Raw genomic sequence first — 14,747 nt, 5'->3', positions numbered from 1 at the left:
CGACAGAACCGGTAGTAAAAAAATTTAGAACCCACCCCTGGTTTGAAAGCTTGTCAACACATTAAAAGTTTAAAAGAAGATTAAACCTGAGACAACTGAAAGCTGTAAGCCTGTTCTGATGCCAGGTCTTCCCTTCAAGACACAGCTAATATTTTCTGCTTCCTTCCTGAAAATAAATGAGCTGTATCATCCAGGGACAACTTAGTCACTTCTGTTAGGAGAAATATTTGTTTTGTTTTAAATAGTTTGAGCAAGGAAAGGAATTCAGGTGCAAGAAAGAATAGGAATATTTGTGTAATAGATTAAACAGACTGGTTTTATCTCTGCTATTATCCCTCAAACATTATGTTTTTACTATAAACTAGAGAACTGCTGCAAATCAAGATCTAGAATACTGGCTGTAACTTGTTTGCAATATTTCCAGTCCTTTCAAATAACTTGACTGCTGATTTTTCAAGAGACAGTTTGATGGAAACTAGTTCTTTAAAACTGGGAATCTTTCAGTTCTCAAATGAATTTGCTCGCTCCTTAATGTGAGCTTTCTACTCATGTCTCATTTTGTTTTAATCATCCATTGAATTAGAACAAATGTTCTTTGTTCTGATGGTGTAAATTTGAGAATGGGTTCTATTTTGCTGAAACAGCAGGCTTGTTCAACTATTTAAATTATGGAGTTGAAGTACATTGGAAGAGGTTAGTATATAGGAATCTTATTGGCTGCACCCGTTTACATGGCATATATTAGTAGTAAACTAAAAGATAAATCTGGATTTAAAGCAGATCCTTTATAAAGAAGATAATAACAAAAAGGGTAAAAAATGCATACAACACGTTTTCCAGATTTCTTACCTTGTCAGTTATAGTTACCAACTTCCACTGAAACATGAAGGTTTTCCAATTAATATGTGCATATGAACAATCTATATAAATTGTGGATATATGCCGTGGCCAAAGCCCATGATTGAAAAAAAAGTTTAGAGTCCAAGCAAAGACATTAAATGAATGTTATTTGAATTAATGTTCATTGATTTAAAATTGTTGATATCAGTTGATCTGTTTGGATATAGCTATTTTCTCTCGCATAAACTCCTGTCCTACATTCACACAAATGCACAAAACGCACATTTGACTAGAGACAGAGTAACTGTCTGGGTTCAGCGAACATAAACCTATGCATGCTTTTTCTGTAAGAAGTCCAACTGAAGTCCGTGACCCTTCTTAGATAAACATAAAACTACTGCTCATGTTTATTCCAGCTTATTCCTTGAGAGTTGGCATGAAAAATGGGGAAAGGAGTTTTGGCGGTATTGAGGTGTTTTTTTGCCCTTTACTTTGCAACATGGAATAGTTGTTCCAAGGCTGAAAGAAAAAGGAAAAATATTCAGGCTTTCAGTTTAATTCCTTTTATTCCAAGGTAAATGTGTCAAGACGTGTCACCTATTATCATATGTGGATATGTGTGAAGGCAAGAAAATATTGGACAAAAGTACATACATGGTTGGAGAAAATGATTAAGCAACACATAGATTTTAAACCAGAAATATTTTTGTTAGGTATAATACCAGAAAATTATGACAAAGGGATTATATATTTAATGTAACATGTATTGACAGCAGCAAGAATCGTATTTGCACAATATTGGAAAAATGAGAACACTCCAACAGATGAAAATATAATCCAGAAAATATTGGACTGTGCAGAGATGGATAGATTGACATTGAAAATAAAAGATAAAGGAGACACAAGATACTATTTAACGTGGAATAGGTTTTATCAATGGTTAGAGATGAGAGGTAGAAACTAGATGAAGAAAGAGTATTGTTATGTTCAGTGGTGGGTTTCAGCAGGTTCTGACCAGTTCTGGAGAACTGGTAGTGGAAATTTTGAATAGTTCGGAGAACCGGTAGTAAAAATTCTGACTGGCCCCGCCCCCATCTATTCTCTGCCTTCCAAGTCCCAGCTGATCGGGAAGAAATGGGGATTTTGCAGTATACTTCCCCTGGAGTGGGGAGGGAATGGAGATTTTGCAGTATCCTTCCCCTGCCATGCCTACCAAGCCACGCCCACAGAACCGGTAGTAAACATTTTTGAAACCCACCACTGGTTATGTTTAAGTAAAATATGAATGTTATTTATAATTAGCCAGTACATTTAATAGGAACATAAATAAGCGAATATAATTATAAATATGATTAGAAATTATTTTATTATATTATTATTATTGCTATCAGTATATGTGATATCCTTTTTTTTCTTTCCTTTTTGTAAAATGGTACGCCCGGACAATACACTCTATTCAAGATACTTATATATAAATAAAAAAACACCTTGATTTAAAAAAAAAAAGACTTCTGGTCATATTCAGTCCTCATGCTAGTTGCATTCTTTCCCCCTTTCCTTCGAGGAGCAGGATGTAAATCTCTGCAGTGGAGAGTTTCTCAACCATGAACTTCTCCAGCCTTTATTGATGGAAAAGGTTCTCCATAGCAGATATTCATTGTTCTCATATGCATAACAAGGAAGAGACATTCACATTAGTATAAAGTGCCAATAGAATCTTATCTTGCCTATTCATTCACACACTTTCAAGAGGCTTTGTCTTTCTTAGCATAGTCTCAATCAGTGGTACGGTAGACATTTAGAAAATTCAGTATGGATTACAATTAATTTTGCTCTTCATTTTCCAAGACTACTATCAACTTTTGAACTAATCTTAGCATATGCTATTCATGTAGGCAAATGTTTAGGCTTATTATGTTGTTCCTGAGGTCAGTGTGCAAAAATTTCCTCCTGTTTTGGAAGTTGACTTCTGATTTTCCAACTGCATCATCAGAAGGGAACATATGTACAGTCTCATTGCTGTCATCTGCATTTGCTTACATTGGCTGAGGGAATAGCCTGGTTGTAATATAAAATGTGTTGCTGTCTTTGTCTTTAGGGAAGCCCAGATTGTTAGTTGAAGTTACAGGAGAACAAACATAAATGTTATTCTGTACTTTCGTTTTTATTTTTCATTTGCTTTTATGTTAGTCATAAAACATATTTACTGTGTTAGACCTGTATAGACAGTTATGTTCCATGGTAAAAATAGGAAAGATTCGTTGAATGACTTCAGGCTGCTCCCTTTTTTCAATTTAGCCTACTTTACAGGATTGCTGTTTGGGGGGGGGGAAATGACAAGTGAGAGTAGATCATTTTGTACTGCTGAAAAAAAGATGCAAGCTGTCACTGAAACAGTGTCACTGAAGCCCAGGGGTGGTGTTCAAAAATGTTAGCAAGGGGTTCTCTGCCCAGTTGCCAGTTGGGCGTGGCCATGGTGAGCATGGCCTAGTCGGCCTCCTGCACCACTGTGGGTGTGAGCATTTTTGCCCTCCCCAGGCTCCAGAGGCTTTTGTTGAGCCTCCAGGAGGGAGAAAACGGCCTCTCCAGGTTCCAGAGGCCCTCTGAACGCCGGAAACAGGCCCGTTTCCGGCCTTCCTGAACTTCCAGTAGGCACATTTTTCACCCTCCCTGAGCCTCTGCACGCACGGGCCACGTGGGGACTCAGCGGAGGGATGGAAGGGGCCAAGCAGGAGTGGGATTTGGGAGTTCTCTGAACTGCACAGAATCTTAGCTAGAGGTTCTTCCAAAAACCTGCGAACCCCCAGTAGCCCACCCCTGAAACAGCCAAATAAATATTGAGGAAGTTCTTACTGGTCTTTTCTCATAGACTCTGTATTTATTCTGGGCATCTTTATTATAGGATGGTCTCATAAGGGAATGATTTGCTTAAAGATATGCCTGTAGGCTTTGGAGTTGGCTTAATTCCCAATTCACTCTCATTTTCTTCTGAAATAATGTCCATGATTTGTGCTATAATGTTTGATTCTACTGTCAATCTTGAGGATAGACTCTGAAAATTGTGCTGGGGAAGCCAGTTTCATTCTATACTCATGCTTGTGTGCAGATTCAACAATGTGAATATTTTTCATCTTCTCAGGCCTTTAAAGTGGTTGGGCTATTTTAAATGCAATTAAATGGCTTGATCCCAAAGTTGAGCTGCTAATTAGTTGAGAGCTTCTGTTGTAGTGGTGATGGGGGGAATAGAATAAAAGAGGACAGAACTGAGAAAGGTGAATAGACTTTCTGGAAGAGACCACCAGGAAGAGATCACAGAAACCCTGGAAAGAGAAGAAAAAAAAAATCACAAAATGAGAAAAAGCAAGTTTTTAAGAAAAAGAAGCTGAATTCATTATATTAGGAGGCTAACATAAAACAAAATGTTTTAGAAGCAGGCACAGGTTTACCATATTGAGCATGGCTGAGGAGTCCAGAGGAGGAGTGTAGAAGAATATCTGTAACTGGCAAAGAAGTAGCAGGAGCAGATGTTTTGTAATTTTCATTAATGTTCCTGTGAGAAAGAAATTTCTCCCAAGAAAGTTGTATGTTTCCAATTGTTCACTTAGTATGTGCAAGTATAAGACTGAATAGAGAGTAAATGAAAGCAGGATCAGGCAATTTGTTTTTAGGCTGAAGATTATTTTGGCTTCCAAGGGTTGCAGGAAGCATGTCTAGTAACAAAATAGTTATTGGGTCGAAATGTTTTTCAGCTCATGTTTATGGTTTTGAAACTTTGCTCTTTGAAGTGGAAAAGAGATGCATTTTGCTTTGTAGAATCTTAATGCATCATTTTCTACCCTTAGTTTGTCAAAAAGAACACTGTAGTCATAACTGTCCATTCTACTGTTTACATTATGGTAATGTGATTGGAGCGTGTATGGAAAGGGGTTACAAAATAGAGGTATGGGATATGGATGTAGGATATGGATTACAGTAACCCTACATGGGAGAATATATCGCCAGACTCAGTCTGTGGATATGTCTAGACATATTTGTGTGGGAAACATACTGAACCTGCTACTCAGACCATAGCTTTCCTTCTCACCTACAGTATGTTAATAAGGCACAAATAAAAATTTCCATTTGCCCAAATGTCTACCTTGCAGCAGGAGGATTTGAGTACCTGGCAGAATGAAAAGCACAAGAGAGGGGATACAGTTCACTGAATTTCCCATACAGGTCTTTAATCATGGCTGCTCATATCTTTGGACTATCTCAGCCCATGTGAAAATGTTTGCAATAGAAAGTAAATAAGAGTATACCAACATCTGAATTTTAATATTACAGTTTTCTGTTCATTGGCAAAGTATAACCTGCTTTGGCTAATCTTAAAAGCTTAGCAGAATTAGACTTGGTTATTGTTTGGAAAAGAGATCACCAAGAAATCACAGGCTAGATGATGAGTCTAAAATAAATCTTCAAAAAGGCAGAGGCCAACCACTTTGCCAACTAAATCAGTTATCAGGGCCAGAACTGTTTGCTTGATACAGTGGAGGGTTCCTGCATAGAAAACCCCAAATCCACATTGTTCTGAAGTATTCCCAAATCCTCAAGCAGATTTGTGGTTGGCTGAGGAACACGAGACTTGTGCTCTATTCTGCTAATGAAATTTGTGCTGGGTCAATTAGCTTAAAGACTGCATTGTTATAATTTAACAGAAATTGAAACATGCTTGTATCCATTTAAAAACTGGAGAAATAAATTAAATAATTCCTTTTTCCCAAACCTTCCTTCCTTCCTTCCTTCCTTCCTTCCTTCCTTCCTTCCTTCCTTCCTTCCTTCCTTCCTTCCCACCCATCTCAATAAGTGATTGTGTGACAAACAAAAATAAATTAAAAACAGTTACAACTAACAATACATAATTAAAATATCGGTATGTAGCAGGGATTGCTATAGGGATTCTATTGAAATAACCTTTCTTTTTTACTAATCTGTGTTAATAATAAAGTCTACATTGTTATATTAAAAGATGCTTATAGTCCAGAAGAATAGGATTGCTGATTTTTAATGCAAAACCTATATATATTTTTATTTTAGAATCTAAATGCAAAGAAACACTTCTCCATCTTGCAATGAGATTGGGTCTAGTTCAACTTTCGCAGTTCCTGTTATTCCAACCAGGTGGAACAGTTGCAGTCACTTTATTTAATGAAGAAGGATTGACACCATTGGACTTGGCTTTACAGAATGGACATTTCAGTCTTGTTAAAATGTTTTCCAAGTAAGTAGTATGGTTTGATATGAAAGAATGGGAAGAAAGAAATTCAGTGACTCCTTTTGTTTGTACTTCTCTTAAATTCAGTGAATTATTCTATTACAGATGTTTAAATGCAAATACTCTTTGCAAAGGCTGCTTGGGCTTTAGTACTGAAAATTTCCTAGCAAACAAAGCTATTGCTTAGAATTCTGGGAGTTGAAGCCAATCTGAAAATTGTCAAGGCTGGAAAACACTGCTCAATGGGAATATAATATAATTTACTTGTTTATGTCTTGTTATAGATTGTAATATCATATTTGGTTTACTTAAAGTTTTATGTGAACCTTATTCTCAAGATTTATGGGTAGATAATAATTCTGTAAATAATGAGTAAATAGAATAGAAGAAAAACCCAGCTACATCTAAAATTCGATTAGAAAGACGGGCAACCAAAAACAGTCTAGGTGAGATATAAACAATAAAACAACTTCAGGTAAAACTGTTTGATTGGCACCTGTGTTTATATGTTTTAGAGAATATCCAAAGTATTTAGGAAATATCCAAAATATTTTTCTCTCTAATCTGGACATGTATTCACTGGATTTGTTAGTTATATCTTTTGCTCTTATGAATTTAGCTTTTCAAAAGGTGCTAGTTTGTAAGAGGTTAGAATACACGCTTACAGCAAAACAGCACTGTCACTTCTGCCACTTTTGTTCCTCAACAACTTAGTTCTTACCATTATTTTTCCTTCTTCTTACCTATCTTGCTTTTCAACTACATATAGATTTCTCTCTGCCATGCGCATACAATCACACACCCCACTCACAAAGCTGCAGTGAAATAGAACAGATTTTAAGCTGTTCAAGAGTTCATTTCCTGCTGAAGTTCTGAAGCAATATGTTGTTGCTGATTAGACAACTTGGCTGGCACCATCTATTGTACCGCAGACCTACCCTGGAGATCCTCCCCACAATTGACTTAGCAACAGCCCAGTTGCCTGAACTTTATTTTAAAGTTGCCATGAAAGTTGTATGCAAAGTGAAACAAGTAAGCAAGGAGACTTGTCATTTATTTTTAAATTTCCCTTTTAGGGATATTTATTGGGGTTTTTGGTTTGTTGTGTACATACAAGCCCACTGTACCACATGTGGGCAACATAATCTTAAAATGAACAAAGAGGAGCCAGGATTCTGACAGTTGTCTTGTCCAATTCTCATTATCCAGTCATGATAGTATTAAATAGGAGAGAAAACGAGCAAGAACTCCCCCCAGCTTAATTATTCCCCGTCCTTCAAATTTACACTGCTGTTTTGTTTCTAGCTTTACATAATATTTTGTTTGTATGAATTTATGCATTCTTTGTTATCACTCTTATTATGAATGTCTCACTTTTTTGGAACATTCAAACAATACAGCACTCTCTAGAGACTATTTTATATTGTGGTACGCTTATGAGCTGGTATGCTGCTGGTTTGTCTACTGAATCGGGTTTGTGATTAAATAGTCTGCATTTTTTTAAAAAGTCACAAAAAAAATCAACTGTATGTTCTTATTTTTTTGATCAGAATTCTTCCAAGTGGGAATTGTTGATTCATGGGGAAAGTTCTTCAGGAAAAAACTTTGTTTAGCCTGAGCATTTCACAATATTTTTTCCATGAAATCTTTGGAATTAGTCGGATTAGAGTCTGAAATTATGGAATGCAGTGAGAGAGGAACTTTGCATAGGTTTGTGTTCCATGTTTCAGTTGTCCTGGCACTCTGACTCTAATCTCATGAATGTGTTGTTTCAGGAGGCAGACCATCCATCCTTTTGAGATTTCTAAAGTGGAGGTTGATGAAAACGCTGTCCTTCAATTTGCTTATTCGTCAGGGACTTTGTTCCTGACATCTAATCACACAACAGACCATTCGTTAGAATCTGATGTACAGCTCTTTAGGAAATACTTCTGGGATAGAACTTTTACACAAAAGGTAAGTGCCAAGTTGTAATATAGTGAAACATTATTTTTCACAGTTTAAGAAAAATGCTGTTTATTCACATTTGATAGGGTCATTGATCATTTTTAAATTGTCAACAGCCCTTGCTAATAAGAAAAAGGATGGGACAAAAGAATCCTATGGTGCCTTAAATACAAACAATTTTATTGTAAAATCAGAATTGTGATCTAGAATTTAATTTAATCTTAGACAGTTTTAGTCAAAAGTGTAGTCTAGTCAAAAGTTTATGTGAAGTCTGGTATCTAAATTTAATTACCCTGAAATGTTTAGAAAATATGATGAAACCAGGCAAATCACCTTGGTTACTAAACCAAGAATTGTGACATTTCACATTTAAATTCAAAGCTACTAAATTGCAATTTCAAAAGCAGAATCGGATGGAAATGTAATTACCCCTTGATATTTTTATCTTTTAAAAGTTATAATATAATTGTTAAGCTTAAACAGTAAAATAACATGCTCAATAATGTATAGAAAAATGATGAAAATAATGTACAAAAATGCATCATATTTTGCAAAGGTGCATGATTATAAAAATGCTATATCAAGAAACATGCATAAAAATTCAGTTAATTTCTATGAAGCTAGTTTTTCTTTAAATTGAAAAGTGATATGAAAATTGTGAAAAGCCACATTCTAATTAAATGTTGCATGTATTTTACGTTGTACATACGTATAAGTTGTATATATGTTCAAGTAAAGCAACCCTTGTTGCTTATAGAGAACAATCACTTACGTATATGTACATTTGGAGAAAGAAATAAGCTATTTTATGTATGATTCAGCAATAAGCCTTTGCAGTACAAAATTAGAAGGAAATGTCTGAAGGAGTACATAGTCCATAGAATAAACAGGACGTCCTGGGCAGACAAATAGTACAGAGGTTGAACAGAATTTGGAAGACAGATTATAAACAAATCTTAGTATAGCTGCAAAAGATTAGTGTAACCTTCTGAAAATTAAATTGTTCTTGGGGAAAAGCTAATATATGCTAGAAAATTCAAGATGAATTATCACTTAAGAATGAAAACTACAGAAATGTAATAAACTTTGAACACAAATTGCTTATTTTGCGTATAATGTTATTCAGGACAATGCTGTTATATATGACAAAGGCGCTGAATAAAACTAATTAGAAATTGTGAAAAGAAGCTGAAGATTTTGCCCAGAATGTGCATGCTTGCCTTAAAATGGAGAGTAAAATCAACAAGGCATCCAGGAACAATCTCTTTTAGAAATACTTGATTTCTAGTGATTCTCATTGACTGAATAAAGAGGTATAATTCATATACATCCTGAATTTGAAGATAGCAACCTGACTGAAAAGTGTCAAATAATCTACTTCCTCTAGAATTCTCTGCAGCTGAATCCCCATCATAAAAGTTGGGCAATACATTGCTGATCCAGGGTGAACCTTTTTAAGAAAAATGTGCAGCACAGCTTTCTTAAGACTGTTAACATCATCTCCTTCCTGAAGTAGGGTGTTGCTGGTATCCCAATTCTTGTTCTTGCAGCCCTACAATCCCATATAATAGCTAAGATATGGAATCCCTATAATTCCATGATAGTCATGTGCCTAGCTCACAAATGGCAGGGGTCATAGCAGAAGGCTAGTCCTTGAAATCCACAAAAGGAGTCCCTTGCAGTAAGATCAATGCCATCCCCTGTCCTTGAGTGAGGGGAGCTGAAATCCAGCCAGTGAAGGGAAGTATGGTGATCGATGAAGGAATACAAGAACCATTAAGAGAAAATAAACAACAGCTTACTCCTGGGGAAGAAGAAGACAGGAGAAAAAAAATCAAAATATTGTTATCTTGATTCTGTTTGGTATACGAGGGATCAGAGGAAATCTAGCAGGCTCTCAAGATTTTATTATACCTGCAAGAGTAAAGTAGCATTTCTAAAACCTTCGTTTCCTAACCCGGCCTACCTTGAAGGGCTGAGAACTGGACAAAGTCAGTAATATCACTGCTTTGCTCAGTTGAGTCTCAGTAAAACCTGCCAGGTCCACCACCTGATTCACTACCAGATTGCAGATGAACATGCTGTTATTATGAATAAACCTAGAATTTACCAGGAGAATATGACAAGCACAATAATGAAAGTTCAGCCAAAATGTCTACTGTACTACTAATCAGAAAAGTACCAACAAATCCAGGAACATGCCCATGAGTGAGTTAAGGAAATTTAGAAGTATAGACAATGAGGGATGCCAGAAATAAATCTGAGGATTGTATTGCTAAAATCTTCAAGACCAAGAATAACAATTAAAAGCTTTAAATACTTCAGAAGCAGGAAATCGGCTAGGGAGGCAGTAGGGCTGTACAGAGAAGGAAGTTACAGTTGTGCCAGTAGGGAAGTTGAAGACATTGCAGAGAACCTGAATTAATTCTTTGCTGCCAGATTAACCCAAGAAGCTCATAATTATGTGAGAAGAACTTGCTCTGCGGCTTTTCTTCATACTGGCATAAACTAGTTTCTGGTGCTGATATTGGCTTGGCAAGGAGGATCTTATGTGACCAGGGGCTTTCCATGATGTCAAGAAGAACCAGCCCAACATCACCCTCCTAGCAACAAGATCCACACCAGCAGCCAAAGCAATTTGCAGCTTGAGAAGAGGGCTGACCCACATTGCTAATCCTCAGCACCTGCTCCTTCTACCTGTCAGACCTTCTTGGAGGAGAGCAAGCTACAGAATATCAGTCCTGTAAATCAGACCTTGTTCCCTATCTTAGCCTTTGTTCCCTAGAAATAACCAACACTGACATGAGCTATTTACTGTTAGTGCAAGTGTTGATTCATTTTTTATTTGACAGTGTCATTCCTCTAAAAAAAGTGAACTTGAAACTTTATTTTTATTTATTAATCAAACTTGCTATGTTGTCAAATCATCATCAACCCTCAGTAACTACAATGTCCAATAAAACAAAATTGCCAAAAATTCACAATACCAATATGTTAACAGATATAACCAATACACAGAACGTATTGTACACCAAATTTGTACACTTTTAGTCTTCACAGTCTCTGGAAGGCCTTCACTGAGGATGTAAACCTAATTTTTGGAAGGAGGCTGTTCCAGAGTGTTTGATAGTTTTCTGGCTTCATCGCTCTCACTGTGTGAAAATGAAGCACTTTGAGCAGTTTGTCCTGGGAGGACTCTTCAGATGAGTTGAATCTAATTAGTACAGTGAGTTCTGAAACGTTTGCCTATCCTGTATCCGTTTATATATCAAAACTACCACTTTACTGGTAACTAGTACAGGGTCCGCAAGATAGGTGGACCAACTGTAGCCTTTAAATTATCTTCACTTCTACTTCAAATAGAATTAATTGCAGAAATCTGACTGTGTGGTGATAAGGCCACAAATCACCAACTCATATTGTCCTTTGTTATATCTATCTATATCTGGATAGGGTAGATCCTGAGGAAGGTCCTCAAGGCCTGGTTGTCTTATCAGGCCTGAGGCTCCAAATGAAACTGGAGACAATGCTTAGGTGGCTCTATTGCTGAGCTGCCCATTTATCTTCCCTCTTAACCTAAGATTTGTATCTCTGTTTTTACAATGTTTATTATTAATATGTTTTTTTATATATGGTTTTTTATATATGGTTTTCCCATATGCATTACCCAGTCACCTTCGGTGAGATGGCGGCTACATAAATTTGATAAATAAATAAATTTATATCCTTTTTTGTGCCAATTTTTTTCATGTGTCCATGTTTATGTCTATTCTGTTATTTGTTTTCTTGTACTTGTTGATAAATAAATAAATAATAAACTTTTCCCCCCAGGTCAACAATTGAACATAGGCACTGACTCAACTTAGGTTTACTTAGCTTCAGGCTATGATCTAATTTAACTCTGAACATACAATATGTAGTATGTTGGAATAGTATTCCTTCCACAAATATATCCCAAATGTATTTGGACATCAATTCCCAACACTCTGTTGCTATTGATTGGCTTTGCTGGCTGTGCTGACTGCTGCAGCCTGAGGACATCTGGGCAGTAACAAATTGGGGCAGGTTATGTTAGAGTACTCTGTGAATTTGCTTTGTGCATCCTATATGAAGAACATAAAATAATAATAACATAATGAACATAATAATTAAACCAATTTATTATTATTTTTTTAAGAATCTTACTTCAAAGCAAGCTGAGACATTGGGAGGAATGCAGATGCCTTGCAACTCTTTAACATCTAAAGAAGGTATTTTCATTCTCTATTGTATGACATTATTTACAATTCATTGTATTGTGTGCATAAAATACGTCAAAAGGCTTTCACCTTTCACTTGTATGCCAAGGCACAGTTGCTTTTTAACCAACATCTGCAGAATTATGAGACAAAACAAAGAGAACTTAAATATTGTAATCTATTTTAAATACAGCAATGCTAAATATAATTCCAAAGTATTTAATTACAAATAATACCTTTAGAAGAAGGGATCTAAATTTTAGAGGCTGTAGTAAGAAAAACGTAGCAATAGCTTTAACTTGAATAGCAGTGTTGAAAATATATCTGATTATGGGTTTGATGGGGCATAGTGTAGGTATTTGAGCTCTCTGTTCCCTACAAGGACCGAAATGGGTGTGTGCTCAATATGGTGGACACAAACCAGTGATGAACACTGATGCTTGTGGATGTTGGACAGATGATCTAACTGCCATGTCCCCTTCCTCTCTAACAACTCAGTGCTCACAGTAGTGCTTGCAGAAAAAATATCTTCCATTTCTTCCATCACTTCCTATTTCAGCTTGCTGACAGAATTTGGTTTCAAAACGTTCTTATTAAAGAAGAGGATTTTGTTGAATTTATCATAGATAAAATATGTTGTCTTATACTTAATTGAGTTACGAAGTTGCTGGATGGTTGTATGAGAAAGAAAGAGAACTGCAGAAAAAACAATTACTACCAACCTGCCTTCCATAGAGGAAGTATACGAGTCAAAAAGAACGATGTGAAAATATTTACAGACCCCTCGCATCCTGGACATAAACTGTTTCAACTCCTACCCTCAAAATGACGCTATAGAGCACTGCACACCAAAACAACTAGACACAAGAACAGTTTTCTCCCGAACGCCATCACTCTGCTAAATAAATAATTCCCTCAACACTGTCAAACTAGTTACTAAATCTGCATTACTATTAATCTTCTCATTGTTTCTATCACCCATCTCCTCCTACTTATGACTGTATGACTGTAACCTTGTTGCTGGTAGCCTTATTAACTGTTTCCCTATAACTATCATTAAGTGTTGTACCTTATGATTCTTGACAAATGTATCTTTTCTTTTATGTACTCCGAGAGCGTATGCACCAAGACAAATTCCTTGCATGTCCAATCACATTTGGCCAATAAAGAATTCTATTCTATTCTATTCTATTCTGTTCTGTTCTGTTCTGTTCTGTTCTGTTCTGTTCTGTTCTGTTCTGTTCTATTCTATTCTATTCTATTCTATTCTATTCTATTCTATTCTATTCTATTCTATTCTATTCTATTCTATTCTATTCTATTCTATTCTTTCATTGCACAATTCTCTACCCAGTGATCTAGTCTCCCTGATTGGCCACACTTCAGTTAAATCCAGAAGATTTTTTCCAATTTGGCTTTTTCCAGATTGGAAAGTGTAAGCACCTAGAGAAGCTTCAGAGTGCTGGATTTAAATTAAAACGTAAAAACAAAGCAAAAGTCCAAATTTCAAAAAAACCCTGCTTCCCCTGCTTCTTCCTTCTCAAAAGCTGTTAAAGCTGGCTTTTGATTACAGAAAATAAAAGTTTGCATATTTCTTCTAGACTAACGCATCAGATGGAAATTATAAAACAAACAAGGCACAGAAATGTAATCTGAAATATTTGATCATGAAACAGTTGTGTTTCACAACTTATGTTTACTTAGAAGCAAATCTCACTGGGCTCACTGTATACATAATCTGAAATGTTCTCATAAGAAAAATAATTTAAACTATTGATCTAGTATTGATATTCTAAGTGAGCTTTATGGTTTGATTTGTGGAACTGTAAAACATAATAATTCCTTTTTATGATTTGCATGTATTACATCAGGTATATTAGTTATGGTGTATCTGTAATCTCTTTTAATTTAACTAATGTTCATTAGTTAACTTCAAAGTTAAGTATTTTGTTTGTTAAGTGAGCGTTTTAAGAGAGAAAATTATCAACAAATCCTTAGTCAATAATCTCATTTCAGAATTTAAAATTTGGATAGACCAGAGAAGAGATTAGACCATTTTGGAAACTTCCAGATGCCAAGAGCTAATTTTCTGGAAATTATAATGTTGAAGTTCAATTTATCTGAAAAACACTAGGTTAGGAGAGGACACATTAAACCATTTTCTGGACATCGTTTTAAAATTTCCATTGTGTTCACAATTATTCTTTATTTCTATCTGTATAATTTTATTTGCTACTTTTATTTGTTACAATCCTTATAAATCACTGCATTGTTTGTCTGCCTTTTATTGTACTTAAAAAAAAATCTGTCGTGATCAATATGGCATTGTAACAACCAAGAAGTGCAATTGTACCTCTTAATCTGTGAGGTAGGACTGCCTGTCTGATTTACATTCTTATATATTTCCAGCGTAGAAAGGCTCATGTGATGTTTGACAGTTATTAAACTCAGTCTGAACATAGGACAAT

The 14,747-nt window shown here is 35.7% G+C and overlaps 1 protein-coding gene across 3 annotated transcripts in view; it reads left to right on the top strand.

The window, feature by feature from the left end:
- ARHGEF28 (Rho guanine nucleotide exchange factor 28) overlaps nucleotides 1–14,747 on the top strand; it is a 144,730-nt gene that overhangs the window by 41,403 nt on the left and 88,580 nt on the right. For all 3 annotated transcript variants that reach the window (XR_015732105.1, XM_034441149.3, XM_034441152.3), the window contains exons 5-7: nucleotides 5,917–6,100; nucleotides 7,870–8,050; nucleotides 12,219–12,291. Coding sequence is in view for 2 of the 3 variants with exons in the window: in XM_034441149.3 (XP_034297040.2) it covers nucleotides 5,917–6,100; nucleotides 7,870–8,050; nucleotides 12,219–12,291 (438 nt within the window). In the remaining variant the exon portion in view is untranslated. The remainder of the gene's footprint in view (nucleotides 1–5,916; nucleotides 6,101–7,869; nucleotides 8,051–12,218; nucleotides 12,292–14,747) is intronic.

This window comes from Pantherophis guttatus, chromosome 2 (assembly GCF_059756535.1).
Source record: "Pantherophis guttatus breed Tessera chromosome 2, ASM5975653v1, whole genome shotgun sequence".
Classification (NCBI taxonomy): Eukaryota; Metazoa; Chordata; class Lepidosauria; order Squamata; family Colubridae; genus Pantherophis; species Pantherophis guttatus.
This window is presented reverse-complemented; position numbering and strand designations above follow the sequence as displayed.